General features: G+C 41.3%; 1 protein-coding gene across 1 annotated transcript; it reads right to left on the bottom strand.

Moving 5' to 3' along the window:
* Positions 1-377: 377 nt before the first annotated feature.
* LOC102199313 (myelin protein zero-like protein 2) lies at positions 378-22453 on the bottom strand. Its single transcript, XM_005746724.2, has 4 exons — positions 22172-22453; positions 5735-5904; positions 5125-5335; positions 378-3334 (listed from the first exon to the last, which is right to left on the bottom strand). The coding sequence occupies exons 1-4, from the start codon at positions 22419-22421 to the stop codon at positions 3159-3161; spliced, it is 807 nt and encodes a 268-aa protein (XP_005746781.1). The 5' UTR covers positions 22422-22453; the 3' UTR covers positions 378-3158.
* Positions 22454-24792: the final 2339 nt, after the last annotated feature.

Raw genomic sequence — 24792 nt, 5'->3', positions numbered from 1 at the left:
CACACACACAAACACACAGACAAATGTATAGAGTGACATATTTGTAGACATGACCAATCAGAATTCAGTAAACAAACCCAGACTGAAGTGACAAAGGCAGGTATGAGCATACTGGACCTGCAAGGAATGAAACAGTGATTCAGGACATTAATGTTTACTGGTACAACAAGTGTAAAGCTCTCTAGACGCACAATAAACACGCAGCTGTAGATAATGCATTAAAGATAATGATGCATAATAAATGCTGGATAACAAGATTACTCTCTTACATAATAGATGACATATATGAAATCACACTGAGCTCTAAGTGAAGGTCCGCATGTCCGTGTCTTTTTTTGTGCAGTGAACTGAATGTAGTCAAGAGTCAAGGGCCATGATTATTAGAAAATTCTCTTTTTTTTATTATTTTCTTTAGAAAAGCTCTATAACAAATACATAGAATGACACTTTTTAAAATCAACATGATAAAATATTTCTGGCTTTATCTACAAAAGAAGAAAATAAAAATCTATAAACATAGTGCTCAATATTCAAATAGAAGTAAAAAGTCTGTCACACAAGGATGAAAGACAGGCAGCAAATTCATTTGTTAGTAGACACGATGCATTCACAGGCGCATGGAGGGGGGGAAAAACAGGCTCTCATTTTCAAATCAAAAGGGTTTTCAGATCTGACTGTGCGCTCCCACACAACACTCAGGGCAGGTGCATGCGCAGCTGCTTGCTCATGGATCAGATATTTGGCCTTGAGAAAAAATGGCAGCAATATTTATGCTTTGTTTCTCCATTTGATATGACACATTGTACACATCTCTGTGTACTCGAGTAGGACAAAGCTACTCCTGACCAGTACTCGCAGGCTTGCGTCACGATGGTGTGCATAACCGACTGAAATGGAAGACCTCCTGTACATTATCTTTAATGACATTTAACTGTAAAACAAAGCAGAGATACTCTCCATTAAGACGATGAAAGAAAAAAAGCCTCAGTGCAATAAAGATCTGCATATATGGCTGATCATCAGCAGTGGTGTCCTTCTCTTTCTATCTAAATACAGTTCACGCCAATGTCTTTAGGGAAATCGATCGCTTGGTGCAGCTGATTTCGGTATTGACTTCCTACACGTAACAAGATCCACGTGTCACCTGGGAGACAGCTACTGATTAAGAATTGTCCCCTCTTCCCTTCAGGACAGTAGCCAAGAGTTCAGGGTTACTTCCACAAACCCTGCACTTTTACTCACACATTTCTCCCCACATATGAATATTTCAAGTAAAACGATTCTACTTTTGTTCTGTGCTCATTCAGCCTTGTTCTAACCTCTCTGTGCTTGCTTGGAAAGTTTTCAAACTTTTAGTTTTCCTCACAGATTTGTACAGACTGCACAATTCAACCTCAGCTGCAGCACCTTTTTAATCGGACCCCCGCTGGGCCTGATGGCGAGGTCTGCAGGTATCATCTGGCATCCCTCCGTCGAGCTTCCTGGCTGGCTCCGCTTCAGCTTCTCCTCCTCAATCTGAAGCGTCACCGCCATCATCGTCATCCGAGCTCGGGCCTTCTTCCTCGGAGGAGCTCGAGTCTTTGGTGCTGGGATCTGAGATCATGCCGTCTGAACTGTCAATCTCTATGGAGGTCTCTGATAAGAAGAGGTGGACGGCCCTCGATGGGTGGCTGTGACAAACACGCACACAGATATGCACACGCAGGCGAATGGGGGAGACGAGCGAACACGGCACATATAGACACAACGGGATATGCATTCATGCATGATCATACATGTACACACCCACAAGTCACACACATTGGGGGGGGCGGGGTCAAAGGACAAAGACAAGCAGACACAAACACAGCAGCAGGGACAGAGGGTTAGCATCAGCTAGGAATAATCTGTCCCAAATTAAGAGGAAAGGTTGGATGAACATCTCTCCCACATGAGCTCTGATTGGGTGCAATTATTTCCTTCTTATACAACTTTTTTTTTTTAAGCAAGAGAGACACTTTGACTAAATCTGATCAGCGACAGCAAGAAGAACAAAACTTCCTCAACACCTTTCGCTTTCACGGTGTGACGCATTACAGTAACACTGTATTTCATAGGAAAAACAAATAATCGTTGCACCTTTTACAGAGAGATCTGAAAACCCAAGAGAGAAGCAAAGAAAACTCCAGCGCCCAAGAAAAAAAGGTGTATTTTTGACAAATTAGCTCATTGTTTGAAACAGACAGAAGGCCATTAAAATGGTTCAAAAGAAAAGAATTCAGAGCTGATCGTGTTAATGTTTCTGTGTTGTTATTGAATTTATACAAAAGTGCTGGTTGAAAATGTCTGTTTCCAACAAAGCAGCTCACCAACAGATCTTGATTGTTTCAAAGCACCTCGGTTATATTACACCAGTCACAAAATCGGGCTAACGATGACACAGGATGTCAGAGAAGTACAGCAATTTCACTTCAGCAGTGGAACAAAACAAAACAGAATCGTAAACCAGCATCCTCCTGCAGCTTCACATGAACCACGGAAGACTGAATCACACAGCCAATATTAATGACTAATGAAATAACAGCTTTGTGTGGGTTTCACAATATTACCATCATGTGGTGATTAAAGGAATTCAACAGAAGCGCTTTCATTGTAGCATTGTTTCTATTGTTTGGTGAACTACTATCACAAACATGTGCTGTTTGTTATACATAGCAATGCTCCTACATAGCATTGCTATGTAGGAGTTTAAAATGCATCAGTAGGGAAGTAAGCAACAGGAATACACCATTGTTCTAAGTTTACATCAAAAGTTTACTCCAAACAGGAAGTGTGTTTGGAAGCACATTTAGTCTAACAGGAAAAGAGGATGCGATTAAACAGTCCTTTCTGAGAAAGGCGCGTGGTGATTCGCAGCAGTCTGGCTAAAAGGTCAGTGTCTACTGCTTTCTGCACAAAGGCACATTTTTCATTTTATGTCTGCTTTGTAAAAGCTGGCCCTTTGATTGGTCCAAATCTGTAGGATCCAAAGACTGCAGTTGGAGAGGAAGGAAGAAAGTGAATTGTCCGATAGGAAAAGAGCTGCAGGGAGGACCACAAGCCCTGATCCCCAGAGTTAGACTGAGAACGGGAGAGAAAGTGTGTGATTCTTCTTTTTTCTTTCCCTTTTGTCTCTTTTCTTACCACGCGGTGGGGTCTTTTCGCTCTTTGCGTGGGGCCTCCTCATTCCCTTCCAGCTCCCTTTGTCTCCTCCTCTTGCATCTCCTGCAGGATGCGATGATGAGGAGGAGGATGACTATGCCGGAGATGGCGGCTGCGATGGCAAATGCCAGCAGGAGAAGTCCGGAGAAAGAGGCTGAAAGTGATAGACAGGGATATTTATTTGAAAATAAACAACACCCTCAGCTCAAAGGCACTTTAACTGTGCTTTTCCAATATGTGTCTCCTGTAAGCCGGTGTAAATACAAAAGCACTAGTAAGGCTACCAGGGCATCTTTAGAGACGACGAGGTCAGTGCGTCCACAACTTTGGTCAAAAGTGAAAGAAGTACAGCCTTTGCTTTTTGTATGTGCAGTAGAGGAACTTCCTCGTGGTGCCAGTTCATTTCTGGCTGCCAGTGATCACCTGACTTTTTCTCTAGTCAGGTGATCACAATTACTTTGCAGAATTCAAGCTTGGTTTCCACAAACACCTGCCAAAACTTTGTGTTTTTTGTTCTGAGTGTGTGATTTTATTTTTTTTTCCTGTTACACTACGTCAGCATTCTAGCACTCACTCAGGTCTGCATACGTGACATCTCATAGCTGCTAGCACTGCTTTGTCTCATCTTGTTGACTGATTTTTTTTCTGTGTTTAAATACTGATGCATAAAACACCAATCAGTCATAACATTATGACCACTGACGGGAAAAATAAACACTGATTATCTCTTCATAGTGGCACTTGTTAGTGGGTGGGATAGATTAGATGAACATTTAGTCCTTAAAGTTTATATGTGGGAAGCCGGAAAAAATTTTAGTGTGAGGATTTGAGCGAGTGCGACAAGGGCAAACTTGTGATGGCCAGATAACTGAGTCAGAGCGGAGTGTGGGGTGTTCCCAGTCTGCAGTGGTCAGTACCTATCAAAAGTGGTCCATTAAAGGAAGAGTGGTGAACCAACGACAGGGTCGTGGGAGGCCAAGGCTCACTGATGCATGTGGGGAGTGAAGGCCGGCCCGTGTGCCCTGACCAACAGACGAGCTACTGTAGCTCAAAGTGCACAAAAAGTTCATGCTGGTTCTGATAGAAAGGTGTCAGAAGACACAGAGCAGTGTAGTGTTTTGTATGTGGGGCTGCATAGCTGCGGACCAGTCAGAGTGCCCATGAAAGCACCAACAATGGGCACGTAAGCAGAACCGAACCACAGAGCAATAAAGGAAGGTGGCCTGGGCTGATGAATCACGCTTTCTTTTATATCATGTCGATGGTCTGGAGAACACCTGGCACCTGTTTTAGGCAATGTCCTGTGGGGAAACCTTGGGTTCTGCCATCCACGTGGCTGGTACTTTGACACGTACCACCTACCTAAGCATTTTTGCAGACTATGAACACACTTTTATGGAAGCAGTATTTTTTGATGACTGTGGCCTCTTTCAGCAGGGCAATGCACCAAAATGGTTGAGGAATGGTTTGAGGAGCACAACAACCAGTTTTAGGTGTTGACTTGGACTCCAAATTCTCCAGATCTTAATTCAATCGAGCATCTGTGGGATGTGCTGGACAAACAAGTCGGATACCTGGAGGCCCCACCCTAAACTTACAGGACTTCTGCTGCTAACGTCGTGGTGCTGGCTACCACAGCCTTCACCACCAGTCTCTTTTTTTCAAGGATATTATTACACTAACTTGAATTTATTTCTAATTATTTATTTATTATTATCTTTATTATGCTTTTTATTATTATTTGATAAAAATAAATGTTAAAGAAATATTTATTTCTTTAACATTTCTAAACTTTTCAGGTGAATTACACATTGTGTTTTTGCTGGTTTAACTTGCGTTGCCATCAAATGTTTGACTTTTCACCATGACATAAAATGTATAGCTAGAAACGTTCAATGAAGGATGTACGAAGGAAAATGTTGGCTGAAAATTCAAACTGCTGACCTGTTTCAACTACTCTCAGTTTAATTTCTCCATCCGGGCCGTGGACATCGGGTGGGTTCTTCACTTGGCAGATGTAAGTGCCGTTGTAGATGAACTTGACCTCTCGAATTATGATGGAGGCATCGCTGCCCATGATGTCACCAGCCCAGGAAATGCACTTTCTGAAGAGTCCTTCTTGTGGAAGAAATGGTTTCCTTTGGTAGTAAAATACCTGCAAGAGAAAATTGGTGGTTACATTTAGATAGGGTAACGATGGCAGGGAATAGTCAGAAGTTATCAAACTGAGTCCTCTGCTGCTGCTGCTGCTGCTGCTGCTGGAGAGTGAAGACATTTTCTTCCAGCAAAGAAAGGAAAATTAAAGCCCAGACTTGCCCAAATCTCCCGCTTCTTACTCTGTCTATTCTCAATATCCCCACACACAAGTATACAAACACTGGCTGTCTTGAATGCTCCACAGGGAGCCAGATGACTCACCGGTTCCTCTCTTACTTGGATGAGGGGGCGGATGCTCCTTGACACAATGAGGGAGGTTTTGTGGTTTGTTCTCACTTTTTTTTTGTCTTTGCAAAGACACAGACACGCACACACTCACCGACACGCACACACTCACCGACTGCCTTGGACCCCCCTTAAGTGGCCTGAAGCTCCACGTGATGACGACATCATCGGGTTTGATGGGAGACGAGCTCTCGAAGGTGCACCTCAGACGAACGTCTGTGCCGTTGACCGCCTCAACCTCCTCAGATGTGTATATACGCATCCCGCTGACCTGCAGCATGCCTGCAACATGTGAGCATAAATTGCAGCAGTAGAATTAACACAGTGGGTGAGATCAATACATGCACACGCAGATGGCGGGTAAAATAATCTCTGGAATGCACAAGAAAAAAATACAACCCAATAGGTGTTGTACAAATTCACCCTCATCAGTAATTCCCTTCTTTTTGAGTACATGCAGTGTACTCAGTGACCCTGCTTCTGCCTACGCAGTGCTGCTGCAAGAAAAATCACTAAGTTGTCACTGGAAATACACAGTAGCCTATATTAGATACAGAAATCCTTCAAGTGCTAAAAGTAGGGATTTACTAACGCACAGCTACGATCAGAAATCCGCTTCATCCCATCACATTTGCTGAAAGATTTCAGATCAGGAGCCAATTCTGTGACACTTTGTGAATAATGGCCAATTTGATCACTGCGACTGAGAGAAGCCGGAAAGTGAGAGCCTGCAGTATATTAGGTGGATGTGGACCATGTCAGTCTTTACAGTACGGTGGAGCTATTAGACGAAAAATGGATGGACCTGAAGACCGGGGAGGGATATTGGCAACAATTTGGCTCCTCCATAGTATGATGGATAGAGCTGCCCAGAGTCAGCGCTGTTACACATTTACACCATGTGGAAACACATACACACACCTAGCATGCGGTGGGCCAGGAATAGACATGTTTAATGCTGACTTTCAGTCTGGCAGCCCATCAGTATGGCATAGGGAGCCAGACGATTATGTTTTCCCTCTCCCAGAGATCACAGACTCTGACGGCAGATCCTTGATGAAGTAGTCTCCTGAGTATGTGTGTTTGTGTGAGTGCAGGTTGATATGGAAGTCTGTGTGCGGTTGTGTAGTTAAAGCCACCAGGACTATTTATAGAGAGAGCTCTATATTCTAAAAACAACAGAAGCCATGTCTAGTGTTTTTCAATACCAAGAACACAGCAGACATCCTTCTGCAGGGCTAGTAGCTGCAGTGAGCTCAGGGTAGCCCAGACTTTTCCTATTGCCATTAGCACTATCTCTACAGATTAAGCCAAACACTTGAAAAGAATCGTACGTCTGATGGAAAAGCCCTCTCTGGCCAGACTGCTCACCTCAGTGTCTCATACCTGGCCTTGATTTTATACATACTAGGTTATAGTGAAGTATTTAGTCATCAAAACATCAGAATTAAATAAGGAGACGTTATTAATCAGTTCATTAGAAAAAAAAAAGGCTGAACAGTAATTACATCTTTGTGACAGTGTTAATTATTAAAGATGTGAATAATATATAATATAAAGATGGATTAAGCTGTCCTTTACAACGTAAACTCTCAGTTAAGTAATTTGAGGTGGCTGGTGAATATCAATATAAGGCTTCAGGCACAAAACATCAGCAGCAGCAGCACAGAAATTAGAATAGTCTTGCAAAGCAGGCAAATTGAGCCATATTGTTACCGCTGGTTTATAATCACTGTGTGCATTAAGGCAGGAGCTTGCTGGGAAATGTTCAGCGGGGGTTTAGCTCCTTGGGCAGTGTGTTTTGTTCCCTATCAGGCTGGAGAGAGTTTCCTGTGGGCCGGGATGAGACCAGGCAACCCCTCGCAGCATTAAACAGACGAGCTTCTCTCTCCCTGACAGTGCTCTAACAGCCTAATGTGTTTCAAATGAGTCTGGTGAAACCTGGGAGTGCTGCGTACGAGTGAGCAGAGCAAAGCAGAAGATACAAATCTTGAACTTTTCAGTGCTTTGTTGGATGCACTTCAGAGGCTGTAAGCCTTAATTCACCACCTTTCCACCTCTTTCCTTCCCATCACTTGGCTGTGTGTATAGGAGCATGGAATTAATGGAGAGAAGTGGCTGTGTTTAGGATGTTCATTAGGTCAAGAGCATCGACACTGGCTGCATCAGCACAGTCGCTTAATGACTCCCTCTCGACGGCAGGTGTGCGGCCGTGTGCACTTCTTCAATCCTGACACTTGAGTCCAGGCCACAAGGATGTCCAAGAAAAAGACAGGGAATAGCAGAATCGAGCAGGAGTTTGGTTCAAAATGAAATATTTAAAGACCTGCTCAATTTTGAGTGCTATGACTCCCTAATTTTAAGTTATCAGTACAGATGACACCGCATGGCATGGTTTCAAATCTGCTTTGAACCGGCCATGGCGTTCCCGAGGTCTACTCTTCTAGCCTGTTTCAGTGTGAAACCAACCAGTGGCTTAATTAAAGGAAAATGATCTAGACTCAGAGCAGCAAGTCATCACATTTTAGAAAAGCATCACAAAAAAACTATAAATATTACTACTCAGTGTCATACAAATGTCTGCTCATCTACATCTGAATTCCCTGTGAACGTGATATCTTCTTATTTTGACTTGTTGAACAGAAGTCATGCAGTGGGGGCGTGTTGCTATCTCCAACATACTGCGATAAAGACTCAACGTGCTGGACATCCCTGAAGAAATGTTACGCTTTGCAACTGATGGAGAGGCTCCAATTCAGAAGCGCTAAGTGACCTGATCAATCCTAACCACGAATCACTGGCCGTCCATGATCCTGTAAAGCATGTTACAGAGGCAACGAGTCATTTCAGATGTTTGCCAGCTGTTTGGTTCTCTCTCAAAGTCTAAAAGCCTTTTTGTTTATCTTAGTAAATGGACCAGGGGTCGCCTATCCTGTCTGGAGATTTGCAGAGATGTAACTAAAAGACAGGCAGCACACTATAGATGAGCCCTCATAGCAAACAGCAATAAAAGGAGGCCTTGTTTCAAAGTTTACATCTTCTTTCTTGAAAAAGTAGGAATATACTTCAGCTTTCTATTTAAGTATTCATTTATTTGGGGGGACAGCATAATGTGCTGTTGCAACTTGAGATTATGTCGTATTAAATATTTAAGTTGGCACGACTGATCAAATGGCACTATTGTTTAGTTCTGGCATGTTAAACTAGCAATAAACTGTTTATTTTGTTGTAAGCTGCATTGATCCCCTGTGGCCATAAGATACAAAAGCACAAAACAAGACACTGAGAATGTTGTGCAAATAGCTTCATTTCTTTTTAAAGGAGATGAAATATTCTTGCAAAAGCAGTGATTAAATTTTTTAATTCTACAAATGTTACACTGACAGCAGCAATAAATAATAATTAAGCTAACAAGCATCATAGTCCACTGCGGTTCCATGTGCTGGAATACAGTCCCCTGCTGAATTTGTAACTTTGCTGACTTGCAAAGAAATGAACAGTCTCTAATTTTTATGATAGTTTAAATTTAATGGCGATGGAGAGAGAATATGAACCAAAACTCCAGAAGATAAAAAACACATTACATCATTTCCATGTCATTGAGTGAAGTAAGTATTTGATTCCCAAACAAAGCATGACTTAATACTGGGTGGAGAAACCCTTGTTGGCAAGAACAGTGGTGAGATGTTTCTTGTAGTTGGTCACCAGGTTTGCTCAGCAGGGATTTCGGTCCACTCCTCTTTACAGAAACTCTCTACATCCTTTCGGCTTCTTGGCTGCTGCTTGGCCACTAAAACTTCAGTTCAAGTCAATTAAATTTAATTTATACAGCGCCACGTCGCAACAGCAGTTCCCTCAAGGCGCTTTATATTGTAAGGTAGACCCTACAATAATACATACAGAGAAAAAACAACAATCATATAACCCGCTATGAGCAAGCACTTTGGTGACAGTGGGAAGAAAAAATTCCCTTTTAACAGGAAGAAAGCCTTCCCTCCACAGATTTTCTAAAGGAGTGGGGTCTGGAGATGTGCTAGGTCACTACATTACCTTAACATCCATTTTTTGCCTTGGTGATATATTTTGAGTCACTGTCATGCTGGAAGATCCATCCATGACTCATCTTCAGTGTTCTGGCTGAGGGAAGGAAGAGGTTGTTTTCCGAGATGTTATGGTACATGCCCCCATTCATTAGCTCCTCAGTGGAGTGAAATCAGAAAAGTATTAAGGTCTCCACTTCTGTGTTTGACTGTGGGGGTTGTGTTCTTTGGGTCATACTCAAAATCTGTCTTCTTCCAAACAAAGAAACATCTTGAGTTTAGTTTCATCTGAATACAGCACCTTCTCCCAAACCCTGTCTGAAGCACTTAGATGTTCACTGGCAAACCTAACAGGGACCTGTACATGTGCCTTCATAAACAAGTCCATTAAAGTGTAGTGTGTTATCAGTGGTGGTATTGATGTCTATTGTCCCAGCTGTCTTCAAATCATTAACAGTGTTCTCCAGTGGACTTTTGAGAGGATCTACCATCTTTCTTATAATCTCAACATCTTGGATGGAGCTCCAGATTGAGGCGGATTGATGGTCATTTTATACTTCTTGCATTTCCAAATAATCTCACCAATAGTTGTCACCTTCTCACTAAGCTTCTTGCTGATGGTCATGTAGCCCATTACAGCCTTGTGCAGGTCAACAATCTTGTCCTTTGACAGCTCTTTGGTCGTGGCCACTGTGGTGGAAAGGTTGGAACACACGCAGATGATTCTGTGATAGGTGGGCTTTATATACAAGGTCTCAAGTATCTGTAATTGACTGACTGTAATCAGTATCAGTGACATGCAAATCAATTTATAACTTTCATCTAATGTTTTTTACGACTTCTGGTTCACATTCAGTCGTGTCCAATAAAATGGAACTACTGTAAAAAATGATAGACTAAACATTTCTTTGAAAGCTTGCAAAGTTACAAATTCAGCAGGAGATGAAATAATTATTTCCTCCACTGTATTGCAATTATACGACCAGCACAGAGAAGAAGAACCAGAGAAGAAAGGGGGTACATTTCTGGTTAGAAGTCAGTACTCACAGCTAAACTCTTTTATTTTCACATCCGAGAAGTGACAGAGGACCTGGAAGATTAGCAGAGTAAAAGTGCAGTGCCTGTGCTCCTCTACCAAATTGTTTAAAAGCTTACACTGAAATGATTCACTGTGCTTCAAATGCGAGCGGAGGAAGCAGGTCCTCCGGGCCATAACACCTCATTTCACATTTCTACCCTCAACCAAGTCTATTTTCGAGTACATGAATTTAAATAAGTGTTACTAATCTCTTTTTGAGCAACAAAAAAGTACACGCTTTCAACTGTGCCGTCCTTTTGATGCACGCAGAGCTGATTAAGAATTAAGGTTAATTAGGTCTTTTTAAAGGGAGAACGGGTATTAGCACGACGACAGCAGCGTTACGGTTATGTACAGTGCTTCTAACAGTAATTTGTCCCCATAGCTAGAAGTGCGTGATCACTATTTAATTTGCCATTAGCAGGCACTAATTGCTGAGGGGGACACATGCCGTTGAGTAAAGACATTACCAGTGTTGAACGGACCCATTTGGGGAAAGAAACAAGAAATAAGCAAGAAGCATAGGAGTGACTTATTAGTGCATAGATGGAGCTAGAGATTAGCCATGTCATTCTACACAGTTGCAGTCTGTAAGGATTAGATACGATAATGATGTTTGTTTGCTTGTATGTCCACTTGTCTCCTCCAGCATAAGTTTCTGTCCAATCTCGTTTGCTCGACTGTTTATGTCTGAACATCCTGTCCAGCCAATGCCGACCACACCCAGCACGCAGAGACAGAGGGAGGGCTTTCACAGCTTATTAAGTTGGAGCTATGTAGACTACGGAAGAGGGCATGGGAAGATTACAGGCAAATTGATTTGTCCTATTTGTGTTTGTGTGCAACTTGCTACTTTTTTCTTTTATTTGTGTGATTTTTTTTTTTGCATTTTTTTTACTCTTTGCAGGCAGAATGAAAAACTTTCATGTAAAAAGTTTTATCTAGAAAGATTTGGATTCCTTTACAGAAGGAAACAGAAATTCAATTGTCAGGATGACAAGAAAACACAATATTTCAAAAATCCCACAACCTTTTTTTTTCTAATTGGAAATATTAAATACTGTGAAGCATCTGAATGACATCAATTACATTCTTCACTGGTAATTAAAAAAGACCAAATTAGAGTCTTTGTGTGAAATGCGTCTGTAACCCGACGCCGTTACAGTTTAAATGAAAGACTTTCCCACATGGGATTTCCCGCCAGGTCAAAGTCTTATCTCTCCCAGACTTCTGGAGAAAGTGCGTATGTGCATGCGTGTATCCTTGTGCATATTTTTGTTGATGTAAACGTCAGCTGTTCGTGTTCCTGAACCAATACAGTATCGGATACAGCTAGGATCATAAAATATTGTCTTTCGTTGTTGAGTGGATATCGACCTGTGTGCGTTCGCTGGGTTAAGCCCAAGGGCCCATCTGTTGGCACAAGTCCACATGCACACACACACACACACACACACACACACACACACACACGCTTCATTAGCTGGTGTTGGCGCAAGTCCAGAATATCTATCAATATCCCTTATATATCACAATAAAATGAACTTGCTGAACCTTTAATGCACTTTATTCTACCTGTCAACACTGCTCGGTACAAACTGCTCTGGCCCACTGTTCTGTCTGCAGCCGGAGAGGGTAAGTACTTTCATCTACTGTAATAATAATCTAACAGAGTCCTCTTGGCTGTGATTGGTTTTGCTTGGCTTGGCGGTCATCCCATGACTCTATGAAGCCTTGCAAAGACACAGAAATTATTAAGTACTTTCTGACCTGCATGTATGTATTTCAACCGGTGGCAGTGAGTGCAGGCAGGTTTATGAGTGCACAGCCTCATTCAAGGACGCTTCAGTGTTGCTTTTAATCTCACACTGCCAGACATGCAGGTATGTGTGGAATGAAGCAGTTGGCAGGAATCACTTTTATTCTTATTATTCTTATTAAAAGCTTAAAAATATTCTGGTTTTGGTATTCTAAAACCTTCTTTTGTGCGTGGTAGTGCACTGGTTGTTCCGGGTGCTATGCAGAGGTTAGCAGGCCTATTTCTACATGAAGCTGTCTGCTGTCACTTAGAAGCAGCGCCCAGAATGTGTGAAGCAACCAGAGTGTGGGGTCTCTTCATGTTTCCACTTTCATTTGGCTCCAGCTGTGAAAAAGACCAAAGTCATAACATAGCAAGAACTAAAGGGTGAAAAACTTCAATAATTGTCCTTTGTGGTCAATATTTGAGGCTCCTGCGTCTCCTTTGTTGACCTTTCTGACCTTTTAAAACCAATTTAAAACAGTCAGAATTTCAGAAGTTACTGCAGTTTGAGCCTTAACACGATCCGTCTCGTTACATAAACAGGGTTCCTTAGCAACCATTAGTCACTAAGGAAGGAAAAAACTGAGGACTTTTTATCAGTACTTCCCTAATAACTCCTGAGCCAAGGCTATAAAATCAAAAATGATTATTGACTAAAGAACCATCTGGGAGAAACTATCTCCGTAGTTAATGACTACTGCATAATAATCTGTGATTCTGACTCCCCATTTTCATCTTAAAACGACAATATGTACTTTTTTATTACAGATTACGTTATTATTTTTTTAATTATTCTTTTTGTGTTCTTCTTGTATTCTTTTCAAGCTGTTGATTCACATTTAATCAAGTAACTATGAAATAATGAAGCCCTACCGAGTAAATACTGAGGAACCAACAAATATGAAGTTTCACTTTAGTTGAAAAAGTTAATGAGATTATTCCGAGGAAATAAGGACGCACTGAGAGTGACGCATCACTGATCTGTTCCCAGGCTGGATTTTTTCGTTAGTTATCAAAGTTATTTACATTTTTTTTTACCCTTGGAAGATAAAACTGAAGTATTTTTATTATCCAGTTTTAAAAAATACCATCTCATAGAGTTCTGCCAAGGATGCAAATCACGTCCTGCACAACATATTCTTCACTCACTTGCTTTCCTACTTCGTCAGCTGACCTTTCTCCCACTCGTCGGTAAACCTTAGCTAACCAAGAGGCAGGCAAACAAACTAAGACCTCTGCTGACTGCAATATTTTGCTTCGGTTACCAACAGCTGTACTTCCACAGCTTAAACATTTCCAGGCCGTTCTGGGTGTGTTTCACGCTGCAGAAAGGCCATGCTGCGTGGTATATAGAGCTCTTATCACAGCTCCTCAGCAAACCTCTGTTGGGCTTTGGGGTTTGTTGATGCAGTTGCTCATAAATATGCATCTTTCTAAACAGCAAGGGGAACAGAGCTAGTTTAAAAACAGAAGACACCATTGATTAGATGGTAAAGTATATCCACTAAAGTATATCCAGGCAGCTGTGAGTCACTGTGTAAGTGGTATTTTCTGCCAACCTGCGTTACAATTTGCAAAGAGGACGTTAGGTCTTATAGGGAGGCAACACTGCAGGAGAAATCGAGCAGCTGACACAACTCTTCGAATCAGGAAATTGGTTTCATTACATTTTTTCCTTGTTGTGCGTGTTTGTGCCTTTCCTCTCCTCATTACGGCTCAGAGACAAAACGGAGCGCCGGAGGAAACCTGATTCTCTGTTACGCCGGTTTTGGAGGAAACACTTAGGACAGGAGCAAACACACAAAGAGCTCAGTGGATTACAAAGAGCCTCTTCTCTTCTTTGTAAGATGTTTCACAAGCCCAGGTTAGTTTTCCCTGGTTTTAACAAGGCCTCGCTTTCATGAGGGGCTGGACTGAGGGCTGGGAATAGCAGGTTCAGGTAACAGTGTGTTCACAGAGGAGGGGGACACAGAGTTGAGTGTTGACTGGTGTAATGGGAGGGAACCCCTGAATGAACACAACTTTGTTTGAGATACTGACATGTATGCTTTCTTTATACAATTCAGTTTTATTTATATAGGCCAAAATCACAACAGTGGCCTCAAGGTGCTTTATATGGGAACCCCTTCAATCAAATAACCCCCCTATGAGCAAGCACTCGGTGACAGTGAGAAGGAAAAACTCCTTTTAACAGGAAGAAACCTCCAGCAAAATCAGGCTCAGGGAGGGGCAGCAATGTGCCAAAACACGATGGGGGTGAAGACAAAAGACACGCTGTAAAAAAGAGTCAGAGATTAATACGAATTTCCATTCACTCATGAACGTCTGGCCTTAAGTGATCTTTCTACTTTGTACTGTTTTACAAAAGTTACGGCAGCCCTGAGAGTTCAAACGCACTGCAACTTGAGAAAACCAGCAAAAATATGCAAGGTACGGTGTGTTTTAATCACACGGTCCATATAATCATATATTAAATGCTTCCTGTTAGCTGTTTCCTGCCTGACACTTCCAAAGCTGTTCAGTCACATTCATTTCTCCCCCAAAAAACGTTCATATTTGTGTATCAAACTGTCACACAGACCTGTTCCATTCAGGTGTCCACACCTTTGGCCATGCTGTGTTAAGACATGAGGTCACTTTGAGGTGTCTCTTTTCTCCCGTCCATATTTAGGTCTGAAAATTGAACCCAATTCTGAACCGCTTGGTGTCATTCTTTCTACTAACCACCAGGGGGGCTGCACCAAAGGGACAGCGCAGAAGTCAATGAAAAAATGGCCCTACATCTCTCCTGATTTATGACCTTTCCTAAGGGGGTTATGATCTCAGTCACTACTGGACTGAGGGTGTCGAGTCTTTTTTAAAGACAGCATGCTGCTCAGTTAGTTAATTATGGTCCCATTTACTGTGAAATTGCTAATAAAGCTGGGTGTGCTATAGGGCTTGGCTTCTTTGAAAATGACAAGTTACTAGCACATGAACACTCAGCATCCTATTCTTTGAAAAAACTAGTTTAATGGCCAAAATGTTCAACTTAAAGCTTTATAAATTGCAATAAAACCCAGTAGTTACTGTTTTGTTGGTGTGGTCTATTCTTTGCATACAGTCTATGACACTGCCGCTTATTCCAAATAAAGCTGAAATGTAAAATTAATTATTAACAAGACATGACAAGCTAAAAGCTTTGATTAATTTGCTTTGGAAAGCTGTTCCTTGTTTATAGGAAGACAAAGAAAAATATTTCTCCCAATAAAACAAGTCACAAATTTTGTCACTGCAATTTCTTTCTTATTGTGATTTGAACTCTTTAGACATGAACTATGCACAGCTAATGTGTCTGAGTACACTTAAAGGTCATTCCAAGCAGGGACCAAGCATCAATCTCTTTTTGAACACTTTCTTCCTCGTCTTTTTTCTCCCACTCCCCCTACTTCCTCCTGGCCAATTGTAATTCATCAGGCGACGGTGTTCAGAGGAAACGCGAAGTGGGTGAGTGAGGATAAGAGTTTAATCCATCAAACCTCTTCCACTCCCACCTCGCGGCTGACTCAGCTCCTCTTCGGGATTACAAACTCCTGAGGGGTTGGGGGGCGAGGGGGGTCCAATGAGCGCACTTCGATCCAGCTCACCCACAGCCCTCAGGCTTCTCTTGGACAGACAGTCCAACCCTTAACAGACAGCCTCACATATTTACTATGCAGCAAAAAAGATGTAGGTTTTGCGTGGTATGAGTCAGACTGGATGTGGTCTTGCTGTGGCTTTCACCTGTGCCCCCCGCCTCCCCGAGCAGATAAATAAGTGAGGCAGTGACAATTTATACACAGATCAAATCACTCAAATCACTCAAATCACTTTTATTGTCACATCGCATGTGCAGGCACACTGGCACAGCACATGCGAGTGAAATTCTTGTGTGCGAGCCCCACAAGCAACAGAAATGTGCAAACACAACAACACAAACCAGCAAATACAAGAATGGCTACATCTGAAACTAATAAATAGATCAGAGACCAAAGTGTGGAGGAGGTGCAGGCCTTTGCTCTCAGCTGGCTGCCTTAAAGGGGAATGGGCCAATTTTACAAATAGAGATCGCTTTACTTCAGAGAAAGGAAAGAGCTACTCTGTGAAAAGAGTTACATAACATGGTCTGGCTCTGTCTGGCTTTTTAGAAGGAATACTATGTAACTCAAGATGGAGGAAACAAAACATGGTTCCTGTAAAATGGAAAGTTGGATTTTAGACACACGTGCTTAGTTCTAATGCTGGTTTGTTTGTTAAGTCGGTCTAACAGAGTCTCACTGCATTTAATCAAAGATTCATGTTCACTGTTTCTTTTTTGTGAACAAGCACACAGACAAAAGTAGCTATTTCATAAAAAACTAATTGTATCAGTTACAGTGTTTAAATTTTTACTCATAATTCACTGAAGAAGCTAAAGTTGAAATCCTAAAGGGGAAGGGTCTTTTTCTCTGGTATCACTTTTACACAGAGGTTATGTTTTCAGATACTTTTTGGGCAGTTTTAAGGAAAAGTAACGTCTGAATTCTGTCCCCACACTGAATCTGTGCATCTCTTTACATTCTGCCTCGACTTAGAGCTCAGGATGACACAGTGTCTTCCAGTGATTCAGCTCATGTGATGGTGTGGACTGATACTGTGAGATCGTTTCACAGACTGTGTGGCTCTACTGTTGCAAAAGGTTTTAGAATTAGGAATTATACGCTGTCATCTGTTCAGCAGAAGTTACAAAGTTTGCAGGATTCCCATTTTTCTCTCCAGTGGGATTTCAGCCTAGCATGGGTAGTCCAAGTTTCAGACTTGGGGTCAAGTTGAAAAATGTTGGAAAACAGGGTCTAAAAAAGTGGGGCCAAATCCTCCCACATGAGTCCTTTACCTCCTTTTATCATTTTCCTTCTCATTCATTTAAATTGTGATTACAGCACAAAAGCTTACAGCGGCTTTTGTATACACTGAAAAAATTTGCAGCCAACACATGAAAGTCAGAAGCTAAACAATGGAAAGGAAAATAAGGCAAAGTAACTCTCACAACTGGTGAAATACTATCGTCATGACCACAGTTATAAGTTTAGTATTTCCTAATTCGTTTTTCTTAAATTTCATTTTGACTTTTCGTTTCTAATTCAGTTTAGCTTCAGTTAGTCTCCAAAGTTCATTTTCTTCATTCAGTTACATTTTCATTGTTTGAAAATGTTTAGTTTTAAATACTTTCAGTCTTTTTAATTATTATTGAAGTCAATTCAGCTCAATTCAATTTCTTTTATACAGCTCTAAATCATAGCAGCAGCCTCAAGGTGCTTAAAGACCCTACAATAATACAACAGAGAAAACCCCAAAAATCATATGAATCCCTATGAGCAAGTGATTTGGTGACAGTGGGACGGAAAAACTCCCCTTTAACAGGAAGAAACCTCCAACAGAACCAGGATCACGGAGAGGCGGCGATCTGCCGAGACCGGTTGGGGTGAGGTGGGGTGCATGACACATGTCAGAGGGAAGATTCAGGAAAATCAGCGCAGGCATTACAGTAAAATCACAGCAGTTTTCTTTTTTGAAAGCAGCAGACGCTCTGTGTTCTAGATCCCACACTCTCAATAAACACTTCAATCAGCGCCTCATCGGGCAAGTTGTTAAAATATTTTTACCAAACCAGCAGACGGGTCATTCTGCTCCAGTTTGTATTAAATTGTTATGGTACAAAGTTTAAAATGTATAATGATTGCTCTGAAGCTATAACTTCATATATTAAATACTTTTGAAGATTTTTTTTTTTAATGTTGGTCTACCTACTTTGAGGCTATTTTTTGCGCATTGAAATCTGAGAACATGAATATCTTGTAAAGTATTAAAGGTAACAGCCTGAAATTCTCCCAGGTCTTTATTACAATCAAAATGAATCTGAATCTGTACTTTGGGACAGATACAATAAAAAAATGTCTGAGTATTGGCTAGTTCAAATATTGTTATAAGGTCCAGCACTCCCACAAAGTCACATATTTGATCACACACTAATAAGAAAAAAAAAAGCAAAGTTTCCAGATGGTACCGGAATTATAACTCACAAAATCATTTTTCTTAAATATATGTATAATTCTTCATGTTAAAACCTGGTTATCACCATCTCACATCAGGAAATTATTGGATGTTTTTTGCTCAATTAGGTATTATTTGAATTAACTTAATGTAATTTTTCAAATATGGTTTGAATTTTTAGCTTATTTTTAGTTAACTATAGTCACCTTAGTCACTACTCCTCTGTTGAGTCAAAAAACGGTTCAACTTAACGATAACTTAAGCGACAAAAATTCTCAAGGTCCTCCTCCCCGCAGATAAGATGACTACGAAAGAGCTGCTGATATTCTGTGGAAACTGTCGAGTTATGTCATGCTGTAAACGTACTGGGGTGGGTCGTTTGAACTTGTACATGTGCGTGTTTAAAGTAACTCAAAACATCTTTGGGAATGATTGGCCAGCCAACAACTGAGTGCATGTTAGAAAAGTGACTACACAAGCCAAAAAGCCACTCTCACAAACATATGGGCTTTGCATTTGCACGAGAGGCAGCGACTCAAATGCTCCCTGCACCCAGATAAAGGCATTTCAAACCCCTGCTTCCATCTGGAGACGAGCACCGTCTCTTGACATAAGTGTGGGGAGCACCTTGCCGTCATTGTCAAATATTTTTCACATGGGGCTCTAAACCCTCTGTGTTGGGATTGGTGCACCCTTGCATACAAGGCATTCGTCACTGTCAACTTAACACACCCCTCTAAGGTAATTCCAATGCACCACAAAGGCCAGGCGTCCCTCTAGTATGTCAACACAGCACGGCAAGTCAAAAAAAACCACAGTCACACTTTGTTATGTTGACCTATTATTAATATTGTTGTGGTGAGATTAGAGACCCGCTGGCAGGGAGATAACTGCTACATCCCAGTCAACAGAGCCTAAAGAAGCTGCTCCTTTACTGTCAACAAGGCAGAGCTAAGAAAAAGCTTAAACAATCACCGTTTATACAGCCCAGCCTGGAAAGTCGCAATCGTCAGCAGCCATTTGTTCGCATGTCTGTGCATCTGTATGTGTGTTAAACCTGTAAGTCGGGACAGGCTGACACGCATTAGTCAGCGTTTCATGCGTCGAGGATCATGTTTAAGAAAGAAAGGAACAATTGAAACAAAGCGAGAACAACAGAAACAAAAAGAGACGTACAGTAAGCAGAAGGGGATGGAAAAAATGTTCAGTTGGCTGTCTTTATTTGGATGATGAAAAGGAAAAATGAGAGAAATCTGGTCTAAGTGTTTGTTTTTGCTCTGTTTTTCTTCTTCTCAGCTGGCAGCGAGTACATGTAACTGAGTTATTGCTCTGCTGGCTTTGAAGCTAAGTGGTCAGACGTGGGGGAGAAAAAATATGCCCGAACTCAAACCCCCACTTTCATAACAAATGGATGAATAATGCAAAAGTACTGAACAATTTAAACAGGCCCTGTCTATTCGCTGTGACATGTCTTACAAATTGGAAAATTCCAGAGGAAGTCTGGTCACTGTAAGATTACGGTTCAAATCCCGCTTTCTCCTTTAAGACATTTAATCAGCACAAAAGAAGAGAGTAATGTGGGGCTTTTAAGAAATGGCATGCCAAACTGCTACTGCTACAGATAACAACAGCAACTGCTGTTATTTTCACTTCATTTCCTGTTTCCTGTATTTATGTATATCATTAACTATTTGATTTCTTTATAAAAGAAAAAAAAGTCTGTTGAAAATTGTGTTTCAATTGATGCTAGATTGCCTCCAAGAGGCCTGTGCTGCACAACAGGTCAAACAGACTGCAGTTTAACACTTTGATTTGACAGCTTTCAGGGGAAAAAGCTCTTTGTGTTTAAACTCCTGTGTTTTTATTCAGTTTGAATCTACTCTAACACCCTCCACCTCCATCACGAAGCAGGAAAACACAAGAGCTTTCTCCAAAGCACAGATGCACTACTGAAATAAAAATGTATCCAAATTTGATAAGGATCACACTAGCTGAAGAAAATGAGCAACAAAAGAAACCCCATTGCTCTTAAATATGTCTTGATTTAAATATGATTTACTGAACTTAAAAATAAGAAATCCTGCCAACACACACTTTTCAAAAAACACACACAGCAGGAGTTCGTTACGGTTTTCTGAGCCGTGAAGGATTTTTAACACTTGGTGACGGTGATGTTTAGCAGCAGCAGTGTGATTGTTCTCTTTGTTTCATCCTAAATCATAACACTGACTTTTCTGTTTGCAGCAAGTCTACAAATGAATACAAACTGGCTTTGATCGCACGGTGACAGGCTTTTGCAGTCGAGAGAGAAACATCCCATTTATTTTGCATAGAGGGCTGCATATTTTATACCCTACATGGCTCGCAAAAATGTTGCGCTGGCTTGTTTTGTCATGCCTGCCCTTGTTTTTTATCAATAAAGCCAAAGGCAATGGTAGTGATTACAGCACAAAACGCTCGAGAACTGTGGTGCTGCTGAGCTGTAATCAGTCCCAACATGCTCCTCTTCATCCACATGCTGTTATTTGAGGATCCGTTCCTCTGCATCCACGCGTCCTCCTGCTCTGTCAGTGTCAGCCTGTGCTGTGACTGATCTGCAGGCACATGCTCATTGTAAACATAAGCAGCTTGCCACTACAGTGAATCCCTACATGGTGCTTTGGCAGTGGATGGACATGTTCAATCAATATAATCCACTTAACCGGGATGGACAGAGATTACTTCAAGGTTAAAGCAACCTGGCTTCTTGTGAATGAATTGCCACTGATTGATGGGCCCACTGATGCTATTAAAATATGTTCCATTAGTCGTGCCAAAGCAGTGATTAGATGTTGGCTGGAACTTTTTTTAGAGGTGGATAAGATCTATGATTGTTCATTTCCCTGCGCATCTGACAAGTTGTTATGATCCAAATTACATATCCTGAACACCAGCCCCCCTTCTCTTACGCCCCCTCTCTTAACGGAAAGCAGGTGGACTTATCTGAGGCCAGCGGGCCGCTTCACAGTCTCTGTGAATGTAAGCACGTTAATAGACAGGAAAGGAGTTTGCGTGAAACCACAAACACAATGGGTTCAATGTCGGTAATTGCTATTAAACCATTATCTTGCCTGGAATGGGCCCCACTATGGGTATTGTAAAGCCTTTACTGGAATTCTTAAGTGACCCACCCAGTGCCACTGTGCCAAGTTCCCCACTTCCCAGTGACGCAAGACACCGGTCTGAGATGGAGGTTAAAGGTCCCTGGGGAGCTTTAAGTAAAAGCCAGGCAATCAGCGTTTTTACTCTGAAGCTGTTATTATTGGAAGCTCTCTTTAAGGGTCAACCCAGATATGTGACACTGTGTAAACTTTTGGAAAGCACAGACGCAAAAATATACGCGCAAATTGCCAGATAAACCAGGCGTAAGTGTCCTGGTATGAATATAAAACAGCGTGTTATTGAATAACTTTTAAAATATTAACATACATTTTTTTAAAAACATAAAAAAAAATAAATAAATTTATATATCACAAAAAATATGTCAAACGGCAACTCACATTAAACCAAAATCACCGTTTCACTCAAATGAGCGGCTCTCACCTGACGCTGCGAGTCCAGACAGGACGGTGAACACATAGAACCCCTTTACGCACATTGGATGGGCGGTAAGAAAGCGACCGGTGGCGGTCAACCGAACCACAGAGACGCGATACAAAACTGTGGAAGCCTTCTGGAGAGGGATTGAATTGTGAAGTCGCGGTGATTCCTCGCCTGCTCCTCGTCTCCCAAAGACGCGTCCCAACTGGCCACTGCCCCCTCGCAGTTCATTTTTAGCACCCTCCCTCCACATTTTCGGGCGGAGTAAAAGTCATCCACTTTCCTCGCCGCCCTCTTATCTCCTTTTCACATGTAAAACTTAGAGACGGAGAATTCTTGATGGTCATCCAACCTATTCTACTGCTAGAGGCTTGATGCCACGCGTGGACTCTTGCGTAAAAATTTAACCTGGAGGCCAAATCAGTATTAAAGAGTTTATGGAAATGTACTAGTTCTTTTACAGCATTATTATATTCTCGTGTTATATGATGTAATGTGTTATCATTAAATGAAACAGCAAAAGCATGTATTTGTTTATTTACATGCATCTACATTTTCTTTAACTTGTACTTATTTAGTATTTTACTTATTTTTTATTTTGTGTATAATAGAGACAACAGACGCATTTAAGAACAGTCTGGATGTGATATATAGAATTTCCACATATTGAAGCTACTGTAACCGTGATATTAAATTGTAGCTTTCAAACTAATTTGATAGTTTATTCTTTACATGCTACAAATATGATTTTAATATCAAAGTGAATTACATTGACTTCTAAAACCAAACTTACTTGAACGGCTGCGCTCATGAAACAGGAGGATGTTACTGTGATGCTTCTTGTTGACCAGCAGAGGTGTGTGCGCAGTTTACTGCCTTGAACCACTTGGGGGCAGAGCCGCACTTTGATGTGAACACACTGGTTCTGTAGGTCCAGTCAGAAGCCAGTGAGGAAGACTGGTTTTCAGATCTCCCCCTTTTTTATTGCTCAGATGCCAACATGTTCTGTTGCATTTTGACTTACAGACATAAGTTTGCATGATGTGAATGAAACTGATACAGTGGGAATACAAGTTAATTAGTAAAGTGAGGAATGGTGGTGACTCAGGAGAAGATAAGGAATCTGCTCGCCGGCTGGGCCGATCTCTGTGGAGCCTGCATGTTCTGCCTGTGCCTTTCTCTGGGTCCTCTGGTTTCCCCTCACAGCACAAAGACATACATGTTAGGTAAACTGTGATGGATGCTAAGTGTAGACGTGAGAGTCCATAGCTGGATTGTCTGTTTTTTGATGAACACGGTGACTTGTCCAAGGTGCCATGGTCTACTCTGCATCTGTATAGGTTGAGCCCCCTGCTACCATAGCTGGTTAAGCTAGGCCAAGTTATTTAAAAATAGATGTACATGCAGTGATACTGCCTTTTGTATTACTTGTACTTTGTATTTGTACTACTTTTTAAACACTTAGTTTATTATACATTTTTGCCAATAGTTGCTAAACACATCTGTTCTGTGTCTTGACTGCAGACAGGCGGGTGAGGTGAGTGGAGCAGATGTGTTGCAGACACACAATTACAAATGGACACGTTGAAGGCACTCGATAGGGGCTCTAAACAGCGATGTCTCTATGCACTTGACTCATGAGCTGATCACCTAAGTCACATTTGAAACCCGGTAGTGAACAGTCACACTGTTTAAGGGTTTATTCATAGTTAACACACATTCTAAAGCCATAGTTATTAAAATGCTTTTTCAGTGCCAGGGTCTCGACGTCTGTCTCCTCCAGACATGTTCGACTGCATGACAACATTTTATTATCATCTGTAATTCTAACGGAATATCTGAAACTCTTATTGGTCTTTTATCAGTGACGTTTTTCTGTTTGGTTATTTGAAGACAACAAGAAATGGGGGAAGGGACGTTACATGTAAAAAAAACACAAAAAAAATCATCCACAAGTCACACACAAAGCAGGTGCTGTTTAAGAACAGGAACCGCCATGTTGGCTCAAAAAATAGCTCAGACACTTGTCACAGAGAAGTTTTTCATAACCTAAAAACTTCTTTTATCCATCATTTCGAACTGATCTATGAGTTGTTGTTACATACTGATGCATATAAGGCACCGTTTGTGAAACATACAAACTGCAGCTTGTAAATGTTTGATTCTTTGTGATTTACTGGAGTTAAATGTTGGTATTTTAATCATGCACATGGAAAATGATCAGAATGAGAAGTTTTACTGATCTAAGGATCTTTACAGTAGTGCATCATATGTTTTGCAAAGCCGCTCCAAACATCACGTACTGTGAGCTGCTGTGAACACCGCCATCTTCACTTGTCACACACTGCACATAAAACTGATTCCCATCAAAGATTCAGACTGTGTTTTCAGACTAAACAATGGCTACATGTAATGGGGAGTTTAGGTGCAAACTAAAGAGCATGGAAATATACGCCACACTGTAGATATGAGCTACTCATTCAAGCGATGTGACGTTAGCTGCTGTCATTTGCAGTTTTTTGTGTTTTTGATCTGTAATGAATCAGAAAACAAGCAGAAGCATTTCTATTCAGTATACTTCTTCAGTTTGACTTCATTTTGAGGTTTAACCGTGAATTCATCTT

This window comes from Pundamilia nyererei, unplaced genomic scaffold (assembly GCF_000239375.1).
Source record: "Pundamilia nyererei isolate P.nyererei 1_Seehausen unplaced genomic scaffold, PunNye1.0 scaffold00182, whole genome shotgun sequence".
NCBI lineage: Eukaryota > Metazoa > Chordata > Actinopteri > Cichliformes > Cichlidae > Pundamilia > Pundamilia nyererei.
This window is presented reverse-complemented; position numbering and strand designations above follow the sequence as displayed.